Source organism: Cervus elaphus, chromosome 16, assembly GCF_910594005.1.
Source record: "Cervus elaphus chromosome 16, mCerEla1.1, whole genome shotgun sequence".
NCBI lineage: Eukaryota > Metazoa > Chordata > Mammalia > Artiodactyla > Cervidae > Cervus > Cervus elaphus.
The window spans coordinates 40797006-40816988 of NC_057830.1; the positions used below are offsets into that span (position 1 = coordinate 40797006).

General features: G+C 49.7%; 1 protein-coding gene across 2 annotated transcripts; it reads right to left on the bottom strand.

The window, feature by feature from the left end:
- Positions 1-10379: 10379 nt before the first annotated feature.
- On the bottom strand, positions 10380-16459 carry LOC122672947 (translation initiation factor IF-2-like). Of its 2 annotated transcripts, XM_043870458.1 has the most exons (4): positions 15837-16459; positions 12672-12734; positions 10566-10653; positions 10380-10430 (listed from the first exon to the last, which is right to left on the bottom strand). In XM_043870458.1, coding segments are annotated over exons 1-4 (663 nt in total). In that variant the 5' UTR covers positions 16348-16459; the 3' UTR covers positions 10380-10429. The 2 variants fall into 2 exon arrangements, with proteins under 2 accessions (XP_043726393.1, XP_043726394.1); XM_043870459.1 differs by lacking the exons at positions 10380-10430; positions 10566-10653 and adding an exon at positions 10666-10694.
- Between the last annotated feature and the right edge of the window lie 3524 nt (positions 16460-19983).

Below are 19983 nucleotides of genomic sequence, written 5' to 3' on the forward strand. Positions count from 1 at the left end.
GGGTCTGATGCTGGGGGGAATGTCTGATGCTGGACTAGGGCCTGATGTTGGACTAGGGCCTGATGCTGGGGGAGGGTCTGACTCTGGAGGAGGGTGTGATGCTGGGGGAAGGTCTGATGCTGGGTAGGGTCTCATGCTGGACAAGGCCTGATGCTGAGACAGGGTGTGATGCTGGGGGAGGGTCTGATGCTGGGGGAAAGTCTGATGCTGGACTAGGGCCTGATGCTGGGGGAGGGTCTGACGCTGGAGGAGGGCCTGATGCTTGGGGAGGGCCTGATGCTGGACTAGGGCCTGACGCTGAGGGAGGGTCTGATGCTAGACTAGGGTCTGATGCTGGGGGAGGGTCTGTTGCTGGGGGAAGGTCTGATGCTGGACTAGGGCCTGACGCTGAGGGAGGGTCTGATGCTGGGTAGGGTCTGATGCTGGGGGAAGGTCTGATGCTGGGTAGGGTCTGATGCTGGACTAGGGCCTGATGCTTGGGGAGGGTCTGATGCTCTGGAAAGGTCTGATGCTAGACTAGGGCCTGATGCTGGGGGAAGGTCTGATGCTTGAGGAGGGCCTGATGCTGGACTAGGGTCTCATGCTGGGGGAGGGTCTGATGCTCTGGAAAGGTCTGATGCTAGACTAGGGACTGATGCTGGGGGAAGGTCTGATGCTGGGGGGAAGTCCTGATGATGGTGGGCAGCCTGCTCCCAGATACACAGAGTTGTGATTATAAATCTCTGTGAGAAAGCTTTTTTTCATAATTTCCTGACCAACTTGCTGTGTTCTTTTTTTCTGAAGCATAATTGCTGTGCAGTATCTGATTTCTGCCATACATCAATATGAATTAGCCATAGATGAACGTATGTCTCCTCCCTCTTGAATCTCCCTCCCACCTCCCCTTGCTACATTCTTGTTTCTATGGATATATGAATAATAAAGACTGTTGACTAAAATAACATAAAAAGCTCCCACACACAGGCGTGCACACGCACACTCCCTAGTGCATCATTCGGGTCCGCATCAGGGTTGCCCTCGGCCACCCCGCCCTGGGATCCACGGTGAGCCTTGACACCCACACTTTGTTCCCATCTTCGGCCCGCTGCCCACGCCTCCGCAGCAGAGGGGCCCTGTCCCCGCAGGTGCTGAAGTGATGGAGCCTCTTGCCTCCAGAGCCAAGAGTATGAATACCAGGTCGGTCGTCCTTTGGGGACATCTATGCTTCGGCCTTCTAGCCTTTCCATTGTATCCATCCGTTTCTCTTAACAATGTCCGATGACACGGGCTCCCATTACCAGCTCTGGTCTGTTCTCAGAGTACAGCTTACCCTCGGCACACTCTATTGGCAGTGGGAAATTTTCCTTCAGTACTTTATTGAAAGAAAGCAATAAATAATACTGTGATAAAAATAGTTCAAAAGTAGACTGTACGTACTTTGTCACATATTCAGGAAGTTCACCAAAGATTAGTAGAAAAACAGAATGGTAACAATGAATTGTACAAGTAAATTAAAGGTGGAGCCCACATGTAAAGAGACATGCCGTCTCTGTCTACTGAGACATCACTGCATAATAAATAACGCACTGTGATCTGAACGCATCTCTTGCTGGCTTTTGTAATGTGCTCCTGGAAAAGTAAAAGTTACATTTGCTGCTTATACAATCCAAAATGGCTATGTCATCAAAATCTACAAATGTACGCCTAGGTCCATTCTTTAAACATGTTTACAGATATAAAAAGATGCTTTACATAAGAAAACTAAAGCCTTTGTCAGAGCTGCTCTACGCTGTCTGTCTGTCCGGACGTGGCTCCTTCACCGTCCAGCGCACCGGCTCTGCAGCGGGTGCAGCGCATTGCGACTGGTCCCCGAAGAGTCTCAGTGGAGAGAGGGACCCGGGTCCTCAGAGACCAGGTCATGGGAGAGATTGTCATAGTCGTCTTCTAGCCATGCTTTCAGCCCAAGCTTCACTAGAAGCTCACATTCAACACCCAGTACTTTTAAATCGCTTCACTCTGCAGAGAAAAAGCATTTCTTGCTAGAAAAAGTACAGTTTAGGTCAGTCGTTAAAATAGAACAATTGGTTGAAATTAAGTTCGCTCATTTCAGGGTGAGTGTTGGAGAGCTCAGTTACATTCTGGAAGGATAATGCATACCGTGTCATGATGATTTTACAATTGCAGGAAAACCCCTTCTCTCATGGTTTATCATTTAAAAATTAAACAAGAATAATTACAATAAATGCATCATTTACAAAAGCCCTATATTTGTTCATAGGATTTATACAGACAAGCATTACAGTACATTCATTTGAAAGACTAAAATCAGATATCAGAACATGAATTGATCTGAAAGGATATTTATAGCCTGGCTATACAAGAAAAAGTATATAAATGAATTCATAAGTTTACATAAATAGAAGAAACATTAAATTTTAAAACATTTTCTCTATGGTATTCATGAATTTTTCACTAATTAAAAAGTCTGTAATAAAATACCTTAGGGGCCATACAACAACTTTAAACAGATTAAAGATCGCATCGAGTTCAAAATGTCGTCTTTGTCGTATTCTGGACACTGTATAATCACCTGTAGCATTAGTGCGGGTAAACTGGAAACACACACACAGACGAGTCAGTCCTGGGGCGGCGGCTGCTGAAGGTGGCAGGAAGGAGGGGGAGGGCTGTTCCTTGTGGGGTATCCACAGATTGCACCTCACCACTCACTGATAGCACTGAGGCCGTTTCCAAACACTTGTCACTGTTCTGGAGAAAACAATCATCGCCCAGCTCCTACTTAATTTCCTAGAATATGTTTCTAGAATTGGAGTGTAAACACGTGCTTTATTCATTCCATCCTCTGTTCATCCACCCATCCAGCCAGCCAGCCAGGCATCTGTTCATCCATCCATCTACTCAGTAATCCATCCATCCATCCACTCACTAATTCATTCATCCATCCATCCACCCATCCATCCAGTCAGCCAGTCATCTGTCCATCCATCTACTATTATCTACTCACTAATCCATTCATCCACCCATCCATCCATCATCCATCTGTCTATCAATCTATCCATCTATCCAACCACCCATCTGTCCATGCATCTATCCAACCACCCATCCATCCATCCACCTATCTAACCACCCATCCATCCATCCACCCATCCACTCATTAATCCATCCATCCATCTGTTCATTTACCCATCCATCATCCATCTGTTCATTTATCCATCCATCCATCCATCTTTACAAACTTCCTTCCTCCCTCCCCCGATCCCTTCCTTCCATCCTTCGTTCCTCAGAACTTTACATTTTTGTGCAGATTGGTATCTTATTCCTCTTAAGTTTAATCATAGGGTATTTCTATTCCCCCCCCCAACCTTGCTCTTTCTGATTGCATCCTTTCTCCACTGCAATTTCCAGGAATTACACTGATTCTTTTGCCAAAAATAACTCTGGAGAGTTGTTAGCATCTGACTCCCTGACAGAGCTGTTCTGTTCTATTATTACCATGTTTCAGCTGATACTTTTGTGTTTTTCAGGTAGGCCATTATATCATCTTCAATCACTGGCTAATTTATTTCCCTCTTTCAGCTATCACAATTATTATTGAATTTTCTTGTTCAATAGCACATTCTAGAACTTTCAGAGCATTGATAATTAACAGAGGTGATCACAGCATCCTTGACTTGTCCCTGACTTTGAGACCACTTGTGACACATCACTATTCAGTGTGATTTTGGCCCTTGGCTTGAAATAGATGTTTCCAACTCTGTTTCAAAGCTGTCCTTTTTGGTTTTTAAAGAGTTTTTTAGTGGGAAGATGTTCAGTTCTATCCAAATGAAGTGGGCAACAGAGGATGAGATGGTCAGCTAGCATCACAGACTCAATGGACATGAGTTTGAGCAAACTCTAGGAGATAGTGAAGAACAGGGAAGCCTGGGGTGCTGCAGTTCATGGGGTTGCAAAGAGTAAGAACGACTTAGCAATGGAACAACAATAACAACAGTGGGAAGATGTTGAGTTCTATCCAGTCTCTTCTTCAGCATCAAGTCAAGAAGACCACACGTGGAGTGGAATGTAGGAGGCCATGATTCTCCTGCCCTGGCCTGTAGCTGCCCCCTTTGCCACGCTACTTTGCAACATTTCCCGTCAAGAGACACAGCGTATTTCTGCAGCTTCTGGGCTGGCCTTGTGACTTGGCTTGGCCAACAGAAAGAGGCAAAGTGACAAGCCTCACAGGGCCTTGAGAGCACTGCTCTCTGGCCACTTCCCTGTGAACAATCCCAGGCCAGCCTGCTGGAGGACAGGACTCCCATCATCATCCCTGCCAGCAGCCAGCTTGTCCATCATGAACCATGGCTACCCTTGAGCAGCCAAGCTCAGCTGACCCACCAGCTGACTGTGGATGCAGGACTGTCTCCACTGGAGATCGATCACACATCTAGCCCCAGTCAGCCCCCGACCCACAGCCTGATGAGAGATAATGGGTGGCTGTTTGCAGCCACTAAGTTCTGGGCGGTTCACTGTGCAACAGTAGATAACCACAGAAAGGCTGTTCTCTTTTGGCCTGTTGAACATGAACTGATGTTTACTGTTGTGTCCTGGAAATCATAGAATGAGCCTGTACGTGTGATTGGGCCCAATTTTTTGACATGCGGCCGAGTTGCCAAAAACTCAGCAAATGTGACCAGGCACTCTTTATCAGAATTGGCTGAGACTTTATAAAATCAAAGCCTCATTTTGTCTTATTGCTTCAACAAATGATGCTACTGGGATTTCCCTGATGCTCCAGTGGCTTAGACCCCATGCTCCCAATGCAGAGGGCCTGGGTTTGATCCCTCCTTGGGGAATTAGATCCCACGTGCCACGACTAAAGCTCCCACTTGCTGTGACTAAAAGATCCAGCACGATGCAGCTAAGACTCAGCGTGGCCAAGTAAATATTTAAAAACTGGTGCTGGAGTTGACTTGTGGGAGAGGATGGGGTATGGTCCCTGCGTTGCCCAGGATGCCGGGTTCCAGGTGTGAGATGCTTAGAAGAGAATGAGTGTGATCTCCAGAGTGAGGACACGGTGGCAGACACCCGGAAGTCTTAGGCCCTGTAGACACTGTAGAAAGCTGAGGCCACTTTCTGACTGGGGAGGGGGGAGAGGGCTAGCAACAGTTGGTACCATCCCGTAGTTGGTCATAAAGTCTAAGCCGAAAGAAGCTCCCAGAATACTGCTGTCCCTGGAGTTTTGTTGTGGTGGTTTTAAGTTATGTCCTCAAGTTCTGGGGTATTCCTCTGCTCAGAAGGGAACCCAATCTCCCACTCCTTAAGTATGGACCAAGCTTAGGGACTCGCTTCTAGTGAATAGAATAAGGCAGAAATGACAGCATGTAACTACTGAAAAGTGGGCCATCAGAGGCATTTCAGACTCTTCCTCACTCTCTCTCGCACTTCCTGCCCTGGGTGAAGCCAGCTGCCATGCTGTGAGGACATTCAAGCAGCCTGAGGAGAGGTCCATGTGGTGAGGAGCTGAGGCTCCGCCAACAGCCCTGTGAGTGTGCTATCTTGCAGGCTGATCTTCCAGTCCCAGAACAACCTTCAGATACCTGAAGCCCTACATGACATCTTGACGATAACCTCACAAGGGACTCCCAAGCCAGAATTGCACAGCTAAGCCATTTCTGAATTTCTGACCCCACTGAAAGAACCTGAGATAATAAATACACATTATTTTAAGCCACTAGGTGCTGAGGTTGTTTGTTCCACAGCGCAAGCTAACTAATATACTTCTTATGGTGGCTCTGAGTGGTGAGTTCATCCATGTCAACTTGTTCTCTTTCATGGACTCAAGGTTCTGGCACAGTTTTCTCCACTCTAAGATCCCACTAGCACACACCTCTTCATTTACTGGATACCCTACTTAAAACGTATGCCAACCCTTTGCTTGATAAAGAGTGAGTTTGGGTTTCTGAGACTGGTGTTGTACCTGAGAAGCAGGTCTCTGACCAAGGCTCTTCTACAGACCTCTGCAGGAGAAGACCTCAGTAGCTGCCTGACATCTGTCCTAACCGCCCTGTTGTTCATCTCTCACCCTTGTGTAGGGTTGGCGGCAAGCTCAACACAGGATACCCCGTGTAGACAGAAGCCATGTCATGGATAATTCCATGGTGGGATTACATGGTCAGTGAGAAAGCCGAGGTAGTTTGAAGCAGGGGTGGATTCCAGCACTGTCCTCTCCTGATGTTTTAAAACCATCTCATGGGAGCTTCACATATGTGCCAGAGACAGGCACACATGACACATTTTTGGTAATGAAGCACTTGCATGTGGCCAGCACCCAGGAGCTCCCTTCCTGACCCCCAAGGGGAAACCACTACCCCGATTCTTGTCTACTCACAACGCTTCACTCACCTGGTCCACTCTGGCCAACTGGACACCAAACTTGCCTCCAAACCCCCAGATGGAGTCAACCTGCAAGCAGCACTTGGAGAGCTTTGACTGATACTCATGGCCAACAGCTGACTGAAACAGGGGCAAAAGTGAAGCATCAGACACCCACCAGCATGGCCACACTGGACCCGCCCCCCGACCCTGAGGCAGCCTGCACTTCTGGGCGGCATGGGTGACGCAAACAAAATCACTCAACGTGGAAGCCGGCCCAGAGGGAGGTAACTCCATGGGGCATCACAACACCAGGGCCCCCCAGTCAGGTGTTTGAACCCTCTCCACACCAGGCTCCCAAGAAGTCTCCCAAGAACCCCAGCCACAGGGGGCCTTCTGAGGTGCCTGGGTGTGAAGAACCAGGAAGCCAGCCCCAACCAGAACCACAGAGCCAGCAGCCTGCCAGCGACTCCTAAGCCCACTTCCAAGAAGACTGCTGGCAGTGATCACCCTTTTCAGGTGGGACACTGTCAAAGCACGTGGCCCAGAAATCAGGGCACAAACTGCAATACAGATGGCATGCTTCAGGCACACCGCACGTTCAGTGTCAACACCTGCCACACACCCAGCCCGCCCAGGTGTGCAGTGGGGCCTGCCACCGTCCCGCCACCCCCGTCAGGGAAGCAGGTCTGGTGACCTCTCAAGGCCACATGCACACCGAGCAGTCCACCCCGAGCTCCCGCTGTGTGGTCAGCAAGCCATGGCCCATGGCCCACATCCAGCACTGAGGTTCTTTGTAAATAACATACAAAGAACATACAGGTGTTTCTGAACATTGTTCATTTACAGAAAATCTATATCTAACTTCGTGTCAAGACAATACAGGTACTTCAGGAGCCACCAGAGACCCTGTGGTGGCCGGGAAGCTAAAAATATTTACATCCTGAACACTGAGCAGCCCCGTACTGCTCCAGTCGCCCAGGCATGACCCTCAGAGTAAGGCAGCAGGCGCCCTCGGCAGAATGGAGAGTGGTCACGGTCCTCTTTATGGACACTGAGGATGCAGGACAGATGACTGACGCATGACCCAATGCTGGGAGAGGAGGCGGCTCGTCCAGCCTAGCTCCTCCCCAGGGAATCACCCCCACCTTGGCCCCCTCCTTCAATACAGTGAGGGGCCTGCCAGCGCACTACCAACTCCTCTCCTGCTTGTTTATCCGGAACTTCAGCAGCAGCGTTTAGGGTCCAACCCCCACAGGGTCACCACCACCTCTGATAACTCTGCAGGCAGCTCAGGGCGCGCGTTCTTCCACAGCCGGGGAGCAAAGCAGGATTTACTTTCCAGTCTGGAGCTGTTACTTTCTCTCCCTCCCAGGCTGGATTCGATGACCACAGCCAATAGCCGATCAGGAGCACCGTGGCCTCCAAACACCTGTGGCAGAGACTACCCATCTGCAGCTTCAGGGGTCTCACCCAGAAAACATCAGCAAGGTAACATGGAGGCAGCAGCATGCCCAAAGGATCCGCCAGCGTGACTCTTCATCACCAAGAAGTCAGGGAGAACTGTTCCAAAAATATGGCCAGAGTGAAAGCTTAGCGATTCGCCCAACTTTCTTATGATAACAGCTTTCTCCCCCAGATTGGCCTTGTTCTCACACTGACGAGACTCTATTTATGAGATAGTCAGCACCAGGCAGAGCACTGCGGGAAGCAGGGATGACGCTCCGGTCATGAGAGGCGCCCCTCTCTCAAGCAGGTGCTGGCTCACCAGTGTGACAAGCCCTGCCATTCTGGGCTGAGGGCGATCCAGACACAAGGCAGATGGGGTGGAATTACAGAGGAATCTGACCCCAGCTTACACCTCAGCACAGAGTAAAGGCAGACATCTCAAGTTACCCAGCCTGGGAAACGCGCACCCGCTTCACTGCAGATGCAGCACACCTGCCCCAGTCTATTGTCCCCTCTGCAGGGCGGACACAGCCCCCAGCTGATCCAGCCCCCTCTCTGAGTACCAGCAAAGGATGCTGCACTGTTAACAGCTTCAGTCCCACCTACTGAGACCTGCATGTCCTCACCCTGGTGGGCCATGGTTTGACGCCGGAGGACAGGGTCCTCTCTGAAGGTCAACAAGTGTGCGAAGGACAGCAGCACGCTAGGTGGCTGACTTTCCAGCCTCGACGTGAAACAAGGTGCTGAAACTCAGCTCTGGGCTGCAGATGGGAACCACTAAGGCTTCAGCCTGAACTACACGTGACGCCCATTCCAGCAGTCTGGCTGCCTGTGGGCCTCTGTCCTGGTCACAGAGCTGGCCTCTGGTAGGACCTGATCTCCAGCTGCAGGCTTCCCAAAACACCTCCCTCCCCAGCAACTCAGAATCTGAAGAGCTTCCAGAAACCACAGCCCTTCTCGGCTAAGGTCAATTGAGAGAGACTTCCGTCTGGCAAATCTCGTCCTCAACAAGTGGATTCCCAACTTTTCAATGGAAGGGGAGGGCTGAGAGATGACCCTGCTGACCCTGGCGAGGTCAAGCACGCCAGGACTGACACCACATGGGTCGGCCCTTACCTTGTCCATCCTGTCCTGCTCCACGCCAAATTTCCCTCTGTAGCTGCGCGAGGCTTTGGGTCCCATTTCCAGCTCTTTCTCCCTGAGGGTCTGGTGTTCTTGAAACACATTCTCCCACAGCTTGTGGATACTTGGGAGGGAAGAGATGGAAGACGAACAAATCGGTCAGACAGCCAGCCAAGACATGCGTCTGTGCTTTCTGGGAGGACAGACAAGGACGTTATCTCTGCAATCTGTGAGGTGTCGTTCCCCGGTGGCTCCCCAGCCCAGCCTCCCTTGTGTTCACTTTACTGCACCTCCAGCTGCCCCCAACTCCAGCAGTTTTCAGAGTCAGAAGCAGGTTAATGGGGAAAAAAGCAAGTCTGAACACACACAATGAGGCATCTCCAAGCCCCTACAGAACCTGGGGCTACGATGTGGACAGCATTCCACCACATGGAGGACAGCTCCTCGGGGTTCACCAGACATGAAGTGGGAGAGCCAGCTCCGTAAACATCACCAGACGCAAATGGGAGACAAAGCCAACAGGATTGCACCCGGACGACCCTAGGCCAGGAACCAAGAGATGTGGAATATTCAGACGGTTTCTCTCAACATGAAGCACCCTGGCTTTCCATTCAAAGGTGAAGTGAGAGGCTTACAGAACTTAAGATGTAAAAGTCATTTTCACTTTAAGCACTAGGAAGAGCGGGACAGATCACAAGATGCAGCCAGAACCGGGCAGGCCAGGCAGCTGTCACCCAGGGCAGCTGAGGGCCACCTCACTCCACATCCGGATGGCAATCCCAGATGTACGGCTTAGAACACCAACCAGGACTGGCCACCTCCCAAGCCCCTGATGAGCTGGGGAAGAAGGCTATCTACACTTCCCAACAAGAAAACAAGCTACCCTGGAGGTGGCGAGTTAAGACGGGCCAAGTCAGGGACAATCCTTGCTTCGTGCAGTCTCCTATCTCGACCTTCATGAGAACATGAAGTTCAGGATTCAGCTCATGGGATTCAACTGACAACAACAGAATAATCACATTATAACAAAATAATACACATTAAGGAGGGGGTGTTTTTGATCTCAGGTCTTCAAAGACAGCCCATGCTTTAGAAATCTCCCTTCCGCAGAGAGAACAGCTTAAGTGACTGTGTTCCTGGATGAAAACTACAAGGTTGAAAAGCAGACTAGAGAGTAAGAAGTACAGCAGTCACGGGCAATGAGGATTTAAAGTCACTGAGCACATCTTTACACATGCACGTACACAAACACTTACGTATATACATGTCAGACCTCATTTTTATCTACTGTGTAAACAAGGGACCAGACAACGCAGAAGCAGGGCCAGCCCACAGAAGCAGGGCACTCGCGCTACCCAGCGGGGAGCGTGCCCCACCTCACCCCTTCACATTTTAGAATGTCACTGTCACACAAAGATCGAGAAAGTCTCTTACGTGATGTGCTCCTGGTGCCCAGATCCTGGCACGGCCTTGGCCCCCCATCTCTGCTCTTTTTCACTTACGTCATTCTGAAAAGGAAAAGAAAGAAGGAGTACACCCCACACCCTGGATTGTAAAACAGCCCCCCACCCACCCATCCACCCAAAAACCTGGGAGGATCCACTTGAGGAGACGGGAAAGGTGGGCAGACTGGCGGCTCCTACCACGAAATCAGGGTCGGTACTCCCAGTTGTCGGCTCCCCCGTCGTCCCGGTTGATGGACACAGTGTGGCCTGCCGAGGCTTTCCACATCTGGAAGAGCAGCGCTGAGGGTCACAGATGCCAGGAGAGCCCTGCCCAGAGACCCACACAGATGCTCTGCCCGGGACCCCAAAACCCTGGACAGCACAGGGAGGGCAGGGAGCTATGTGCTCAAGAGGTCCACTCATGGGACATCCCTGGGGGTCCAGCAGCTAAGACTCCTTGCTCCCAATGCTGCGGGCCCAGATTCAATCCCTGGTCAGGGCACTAGATTCCTACATGCCACAAATATTAAAATAAAAAAAGGTCACTCATAATCCCCATGCATGAGTGACACCAGAAGCATCAAAATAAACCTAACATGAGAGCAGTCACATGGCAAAAACACAGAAGAAATACTCCTAGGTACAACTCAAATGAGAACATTTTCTGGAAAATAAAATAAGTCCCGTGTGCTACTTCACTCAATGGGAACCTCTCCGACTAAGTCTCTTGACAACAGTGTTGTCCAACACTGGGAATGCGCTGTCACCAATGATAAAGTCTGCTGTATTTTATCACAATTTTGTTTTACAGCACCATTTTGACTTAAAAATAATTACTGGAAACCCTACAATGATTTTCTTAACTTAGACTCTGACAAGTCAATAAATCATTCAAGGGCTGCTTTGCCATCTACTTGGGGAAACGCAGAACACAGAGAATGCCAACTTCTGTGCCGGGGAGCCCTGAGGCAGGCCGCCCAGCCTCCTCAGCAGACCCCTGAAACTCTGGAATTTATCAGCTCAGAGAACAATGACACAGCCTCGCAGCCGGACCACGCTGCTCTTTGCATAACTGCAAAGGCAAAATCTAGCCTTTCAGAACTTCAAAAGAAAGTGACGAGAAGAATGGTTTCATTCTCCCCAGAAGTACTCCTAAAACTGCACACAGGCCAGGAAGAAACTGAAGGCTTGTTTGCACGCAACCAGAAGCCCACACCCTGGTGTCTGAGCTGAGGACACCGCCAGTCTCACTTGGTGGGGCCACATGCTCTGTGCTCTGTGTGGATCCAAACAGGACGGGAGCCCTTCCCAGGCCTGAGACTCCACCAGGCAGGTCCACCTGCGCCCCCAGCACTGCTAGTTCACAAGTCCAAGGTGGTGGCAGGGATGGATCGAGGGGAACAGCTCTGATTCCCAGACTGGACTCCTGCCACGTCACTTGGGCAGGGAAGCATGTGCCACCAGGTGGGCAGGATCAATGCAGTCCCCTGGACACTGTCCCACCGGGACCCTTGCTCCCCTCTGACTAGGTGAAGCAAGGCAGGAAGCGCCCAGACACAAACTGCTTTGGACACAACCTTTGGGAACCGACAGACCGGCTCAGCACCGGCAGGCATAACCAGCGTGCCTGTTCACAGATGGAGACACAGTTCCCCGAAAGCCAAAGGCTCTGCCCTAAGCCTCTGCCTCCCCAAGTCAAGACTGCCCGTGGTACCACACTGGCCTGAGAAGGGGCTGCCCACCCACAGGACTCCGGTTGCCTAGTGGTCTCCTCAGCCAGTGAGGGGACGGTCGGTCATGCAGAAGGACAGGGTCTCCAGGAGATGCACTCCCCACCCAAGGCGAAGGTGAAAGCCGCGTCCTGGCCTGTGGCTTCTCTTTGATGGCGGCACAGAAGTCGCCGGGCCCAATCTCCACCCGTCTCTCCGGAAGCCAGCCTCACTCGTGGGCAGGTGAGCACTGGCCAGTTCGCCCCAGCGTCATGGCCACAGGCTCCCCACCCCCCATGGAACAGGAAGAAGGGGCCAGGTGGCTGCCCAGGGGGAGGTGGCCCAAGTCCTCCACTCCAGAGTCCTGTGGAATCCCCTCTGCTTTCTAGACCACAGGCAACACCAAAATTGACTTTATCTTTCAAACAAGAAAATTTCCTCCCAGAAAGTTATCGTCCCTATCTCTGCAAACCCAGTGTGAAAACACCCGTCACGTTCCTTATCCAAGGGGTTTCCCTGCCTGCCCAGTGGAGCATATGAGCACGCTCACGGTGCACAAACCTTTCTTCGCCAGGTGCAGATGTGAGACACTCACAAAAGTCTGTTGAAAATTCAGTAATCCAATGAGGAATTCCCAGCCACTGGGGAGAGCTTCTGTCTGTAAAACAATTAAGATTAAAAAGTTCAGAAGGATATGTGCTGACAGGCACCCTGGGCAAATCTTTGTGGGTTGAGATCCTTTTAGAATACCTCTGAAATCCTCCCCAACATAACAAGGTTTTATAAAGAAATTTGCATTTCCCTAACCAAAGACTTCAGCTAACTTTCAGCCACAGTGAGAAACTACAGGAAATAAAGAAGTTCCATAAGATTTACAACTGTATGAAGTTTCTTCTTAATGCAAACAGAAATCATTGCTTCAATGGCTAGTGTACATATTTGTTTGCTAAAATCCTGAGAGCTTTCCATTTCTGGTTCATCCTAATTTATTCTGCGATACAGTTCTATTACTCTGGGTGTGTGTGTATATGTGTGTATGTATGTGTATATATATATATATATATATACATATACATATACATATATATATATGGCTTCCCCGGTGGCTCAGACAGTAAAGAAGCTGCCTGAAATGCAGGAGACCCAGGTTCAATCCCTAGATGGGGAAGAGTTCCCAGAAAAATGAATGGCAACCCACTCCAATATTTTTGCAGGCAAATTTCCATGGATAGAGGAGCCTGGCAGGCTATAGTCCATGGGGTCACAGAGTCGCACATGACTGAGTGACTAGCATTCTCACACTTTCATATAGATGTATATATGAGAAGCACTCCCCAAAGGGATGGTGACATGACTGGGCTAGAACTCAGAGCAGTGACTGCTATCGGAACGGGAAGAATGGTGACTCGGGGAGCAAAGGAGAAGCAAGCTGCGTCTCTAATGAACAGGTACGGTTACTTCATAAGACCAACACTCCAATTTTCCGAGCCACCAGCTCAGCACCTCTTCCCTAAGACGACAGGATAGCCCTGACTAGACACCGCACTGCTAGACATTACAGATGCCTAGAATCCCCTTGTTCCCCAGGACCAGACTCGTCACAGGCATACACCGTATGTGCTGACGTGTGGCCTGGCGTGCATTAGCAACCAGACAGAAGATGCTCTGCTGGCCTTCCTCAACTCTGCCTTTAGAAATCTTAACTTGTGTAGGTTGCTTAGTACATTCTGGGTACTGCAGTTATCATCCAGCATCTATGAAAATCTTGCAAGGGTAGCTAGTGATAGGCCCAAATCTATAATAATCTATTCCCTCTCAATATTTTTAATTAAAAAAATCATGAAAACAACTCTTTAAAAAATTAAAAGCCTGTTTTATTTTGTTTTTTTTTTTTTTTAATCCGAAGATAATGCCTCTAAAACCCTACCTCACACCACACACAAAAATTAACTGGAAAAAATGGATCAAAAAGCTAAGTGTCTGAACTAAAACTATTAAATTCTTAGAAAAAAAAACATAAGCATAGATTTTCATCACCTTGAATTCAACAACAGACCTTAGACGTGACACCAAAAGCACAAGTGAAAACAGAAAAAAACAAATTGGACAAAATTTTCAATTTTTTGCTTCAAAAGACACCCATCAAAGTGAACACTATTTATGGAATGAGAGACACTATTTTCAAATCATCTATCCAGAATATATAAAGAATTCTTACAAGTCAATAATAAAAGGGACAGTTAACCACATTTTTAAATGGGGAAAGGATCTGAACAGACATTTCTCCAAAGACATATAAATGGATGATAAGCTTGTGAAAAGACAGTATCATTAACCATCAAGGGAATGCAAATCAAAGCCGACTTTTGAGATACCACTCCACCCGTTCTAGGGTAGCTACATTCCAAAAAACAGAAAACAAGTTTGGTGAGGGTGTGCAGAAATCAGAAGGCTCTTATGCTGGTGGTGGAAATGGAAAATCAAAGAATCTGGCAGTTCTTCCAAAGGTTAAAACACAGAGGTGCCACATATCCCAGCAACTCCATTCCTAGGTATATAGAAAACTTGTTCACAGAGCATCACTCCTAACAGTCCAAAGTGAAGATAACCCACTATCCTTGTGAAGTGATAGACATGCAGCAGGTGGTCTATCCATTCAATGGAATGTTACTAATATCTGAAGATAAAAGGAGTGAAGTACTGACACCTACTACAACATGGACAACTCTTTAAAAATCTTACGCTAAGTGAAGAAGCCGGACACGGAAGACCATACATTATACAGGCCCATTTCTATGAGTGGCCAGATCTGGTAAGTCTACAGCGAGAAAAAGTAGATAGTGTTGCCTAGTGTTGGGGTGTGAGGGAACATGATAAAGTTTCTGAGGTGATGAAACCACTAACGCTGAGTTAGCCAGCAGTCCACTTGCCCACCCTCTCCAGTGTAGCAGAGGAAACAGGTCTCGCAGGCCCTCTCTCCACACCACCATTACCCAGAGGACTCCCCCCACACCCCTGCCTCCTGCACAGTCAAAGACAAGACCTCTGATGGACAAGGGCCCCAGGACCCAGCCCACTGCAACACAGGGCAGACCCCAGGGCTCCCAACTTTCTCTCTCAACCAGGCGCTTACCCAGTGCCTGCTGCACTGCACGGACCAAAGGCCTGACTCACCAATGACCCCATGCAAGTGAAGTTTTTTACAGATCTGTCACTCAAATGCATCAAAGAAAAGGTCGTGGGGGACACACTACCAGTTACTGAGGGGGGTATAGAGCAGAGCATCAAGGACAATCCTGCACACCCTTCCTCTCTCCCGTCTGGGAACACTTTCCAACACGAGAGGCGCGGGCCAGCCTCAGGCATCAGCTTGTTGCCTCAACCGCAGTCAGGCTCTGCCCAGCGCCAGCCAGCGGGGCGGCGGGGCAAATCACGAGGTCGGCCCTGGCGGGTTTAGCCACTACCGAGCTCGGGGGCCAGGTCGCCACAGAGCCCAGCGGGGCGCGCTCAACCGGGACACCTCGGAGCTCTGCCCAACAGGAAGTGCGTTCCTCACACCCGCTCCCCGGGGCGAGAGGCGGACAGATTCCAGGGTGAGGAAGCCCTGTCCCCCTCGCCCCAGACCCTCTGCAGGGGCACTAAGCTCCCACGAGACTGACTCCCTTCCAGGTGACTCCAGCCCGCACCCTGAGGGATTGTTCCCAATCCAAAGCCGCTCCACTCTGCCGCCGCGACGATCGCTGCCTTTCCACTGACTGACCTGGCTGCAACATCTCCACGTCGGTGCGGGCCCGGGAGCTGGGAGGGAGCCGCCTGCCCGGCCTTCGCGAGACCCCGGCCCCTCCCCCTCGGCCCTCCGCCCCTTGACCTCCCGAGTCCGGGACCCTCTTCTTCCGGTAGGGCTCCTCTCTTTCCCTAGACCCTGTAGGCTCTCCGCCCCCTCCCCCTAACCCTCCAGTCCTGGACGCCTCCCCGGGGCTCCCCGCTCTTCCCGGGACCCTCTGGGCCCTTGGCCCCCTTCCCGAACACTTGGGGCCCGGCCTCTCCCCCACCCCTTCCTCCCGACCCCAAGGTCCTGCACCCCTCCTGGAGGGCCCCTCTCCTATGCTAGACGCCCCCCTCAACTCTCTGGCCCCTTCCTCCCAGATCCCGGGCATCCTCCCCTCACACCACGGACCCTCCTCCCCAGCCCCCCTCAGGACCGCGCGACCTGACCCCTCAAGCTCTGCCCCTTCCCCTTCCCGCAGCCCGCTCCCCTTCTCCGACCTCATTCCCCTCCCTAGGACTTCCCTCAGGCCTGGCCGCTTCCCCTCGTCCCCGGCCCATCCACGTCCCTCAGTCCCGCGGTCCCCGTCCCTCAGTCCCCCGGTCCCCTTCCCTCAGTCCCCCGGTCCCCTTCTCTCAGCCCCGGGCTCCTTCCCTTCCCTCAGCCCCCGGCTCCTTCCCCTACCCCCAGCTCGCGGTCCCCTACTCTTCTCTCAGCCCCCGGCTCCTCCACTTCCCTCAGTCCCTGGGGCCCTTCCCTCAGGCCCGGCCCCTTCCCCTCAGCACCCCCGGTCCCTTTCCCCCAGCCCTGGGCCCCCGTCCCTCAATCCCGGCCCGCTTCCTCAAGCCCGGGCCCTTCCCTCAGCCCCCGGCCCGCCCAGCCCCTTCTCTGACCTCTGCCCCCAGTCCGGGGAAGCCTCGCCCGCGCTCCCCCCGCGCGCGAAACCGCGAGCGGAAATGCGACGAAACCGCCACGTTCTTTCCGTTTCTGGACCTAGAGGCGCCCCGGGGACCGCAGCTGAGGAACCCGCCCGTTCCTCCCTCCGGCGGCTGTCGAGCTCGCTCAACGACGCCCGGGGTCGGTCTGGCCCGGCTCCACACAGCCAAGCCACCGCCGCGCCAGCCGCGCTCTAAGGGGCACCGCCCCACTTCCCGTTCCGCGAATGGGGCTAGCAGCATTCGGGTCTCCGAGCTCCGTCCCTGCCGGCACGTCCCGCTGACCTGCACATGAAAAGCATCTTTTATTTCTGTTACATTGTGGGGGTTTTTGTTACTCATCTCCCTGCTTCCATTTCCTATCTGTTCTTGCATGTTGCCCACTTTTCTATTAGAATCATTAGCATATTATTCCTAGTTGTTTTAAATTCCCGATGTGATCATACCAACATCTCCACCATGTCTGTGTTTCATTCTGGTGCTGGCTCTATCTCTTAAAACACAATGAGTGTTTTTGTTTTTGGTCTTTTAGTGTGCCATATAATTTTTTGCTTAAAGTTAGACATGATGTACCTGTGAAAGGAACTGAGCTAACTAGGTCTTTAGAGTGAGGTTTTATTTTTGTCTGGCTAGGAGAAAGGGTTTACCGTAGCGGTTGCTGTCAGAGACTAAAATTCCCTTTTGTGCTCGTTTATCTATTCTCTATTGTCTTTGGGTTTCCCTTTAGACTTCTTCGTAAATAAGGTATAATACCTTCTGTGTCGACTTTCCTGGTGGTTCAGACAGTAAAGAATCTGCCTGCAATGCAGAAGACTCAGGTTCAATCCCTGGGTTGGGAAGATCCGCTCCAGAAGGACATGGCAACCCACTCCAGTATTTTTGTTTGGAGAATCCCATGGACAGAGGGATTGTAACATTTTCTGTTATCAATACTTCTCATTACATATCTCTTCCTTCCAGGTAAAATTTATAAATTTTTACTGGTCCTTACCTCTAATTCCCAATAGAATCTCTTTTGGGAGCTTTAAAATATATGTTTGGTCTGTAGAAAACTAATAAAATGAACAGAAGCTAGGATATCTCAGCATAGAAGTGATAACTATAAAACAAGAAACAAAAGGAAATTTTAGAACAGAAAATTCCATTATCTGGAATTAAAAATTCACTTGAATGTCACTAACAGAGTTTGAACACTGCAGAAGAAATAATGAGTGAAACTGAAGAGAGATTTGATAGATCTGAAGAGCAGAGGTTAAAACAACGGAAAGAAAACAGGGAACAGTCTTGGTGACCTTTGGGACAACACCATGGAATATATTTGGAATTGAAGACTGAAAAGAAATAACTGAAAAAATGAGGAAAAAAATGGCTGTAATTCTCTCAAATGTAGTGCAAAACACCAACTTACAATTTCAAAAAGCTTAGAAAACCCCAAGGAAACATAAATATAAAGAAAACACCACCTGGACACATCATAGTAACAAAGAGAAAATTTTGTGCATAAAAATTTTCTTTTTGCATTCAAAAGACCAATGAATGACAACGGACTTAAACAATGGAGCTAAGAATTAAAGTGGTAAAAGAAACCTGTTGAGTCATTGCTCATTTATACCCAGTGAAAATATTTTTAAAAAACAAAGGCAAAATGAAGAAATTGTGGCAAGCCATATACAACAATGGATGTAACTAGAATAAACATGTCAATTATAAGGCTGAGATTCTCCACCTGGAAAAAAGCAAGCTGAAATTATAAGTTGTCTAAAACATGTTCAGTCAGTCATGTCCCACTCTCTGGGACACATGGGTTGAAAATAAAAACCAATAATCTCAACCATTCCACTGAAAGTAGCATCAAAACCATTTGGAAATGCATTTACAAAAGATGTATACAATCTGTACACAGAAAGCTTACAAAATGTTGTCAAGATTAATTAGGTAAGAAAGGTCTAAAATAAAACCATCTCATTGATTGCAGACTCAGTATTGTTAAAATGTCAATTTGTGTCAATCATCACTTTCAATGCGATATCAATTAAAATCCCAGCAGGACTTTTTAAATTAAATATTTTTAATTTATATAAAACTTATATGGAAACACAAACAAAGGAGGGAAAAAAGAACAATTGGAGGACTTAAACTACCTGATTTCCACAGTCACTATAAACATACAGTAATCAAGACAACAAGCTTCACAGTTGGCTCAGTGGTGAAGAATCTGCCTGGGTCGGAAAATCTGCTAGAGGAGGAAATGGCAACCCATGCCGGTATTCTTGCCTGGGAAATCCACAGACAGAGGAGTCTGGCAGACTCCGGTCCATGGGGTCGCTAAGAGGGGAACAGGGCTGACACATACGCACACAATCAAGGCAACGTGGTATTGGCACAGGATAGAAAATGAATAGATCCATGGAACACAATATAGAGTCCAGAAATGGAACATGTACATGGTCAACTGAATTTCAACAAAGGCAGTAATATTATTCAATGAGAAAAGAAAGTCTTCAATAAATGAAGTTGGAACAACTGGATAAACATATGGAAGAAAAAGGAATTTTAATTACTACCACACCGGCCTCTCAAAACTGACACAAAGGGTGGGGCCGGAGACTCCTGGCTGGCGGCTCCCCTGCTCAGCCCGCAGCCCACAGTCGCCCTGTAAGTAGGACCCAGCCTTGTGCCGCTCACCCAACACTGCACTCCCCACAACCTAAGTCCAGCAGAGCGCGATGTTTAGGGACAGCTGGACACGCCTGACCCACGTGGGGGCCTCCTTCTCCTGGCCCTTTTGGTTTTGTATGCCAATTAGCCTCCAGCAGTTCTGTTTTCCAAAGGCTTTAAAGAATCTACAGGGAAGAAAAATCTCCAAGAAAGGCTGAATGGAGTGGATTCTTCTAGCTTGCCTGGCTGCAAGAGCAGTAGGGTCGAGAGGAGATAGTCTGAAGTCCGGCGTGTGAAAGTCAGACGTGGACCCTGGCATTACCGCAACGCATCACAGGTAGTGATGGAGGAGATCCGAAGCCTATTTGTGACTTGAATTCAGACCCACCGATGGCCATCTCTGTGACCTTCATTCTGTCCACCCACCTGTTCACTGAGGATCTGCTCCAGGCAGGCACCTGGCCACTAAGATGCTAAGAGCAAACCTCTGATTCAACAACTTTCCACGGGGACAGAGCTGCCACGTGACTCTGGAGGCAGGGGTACCT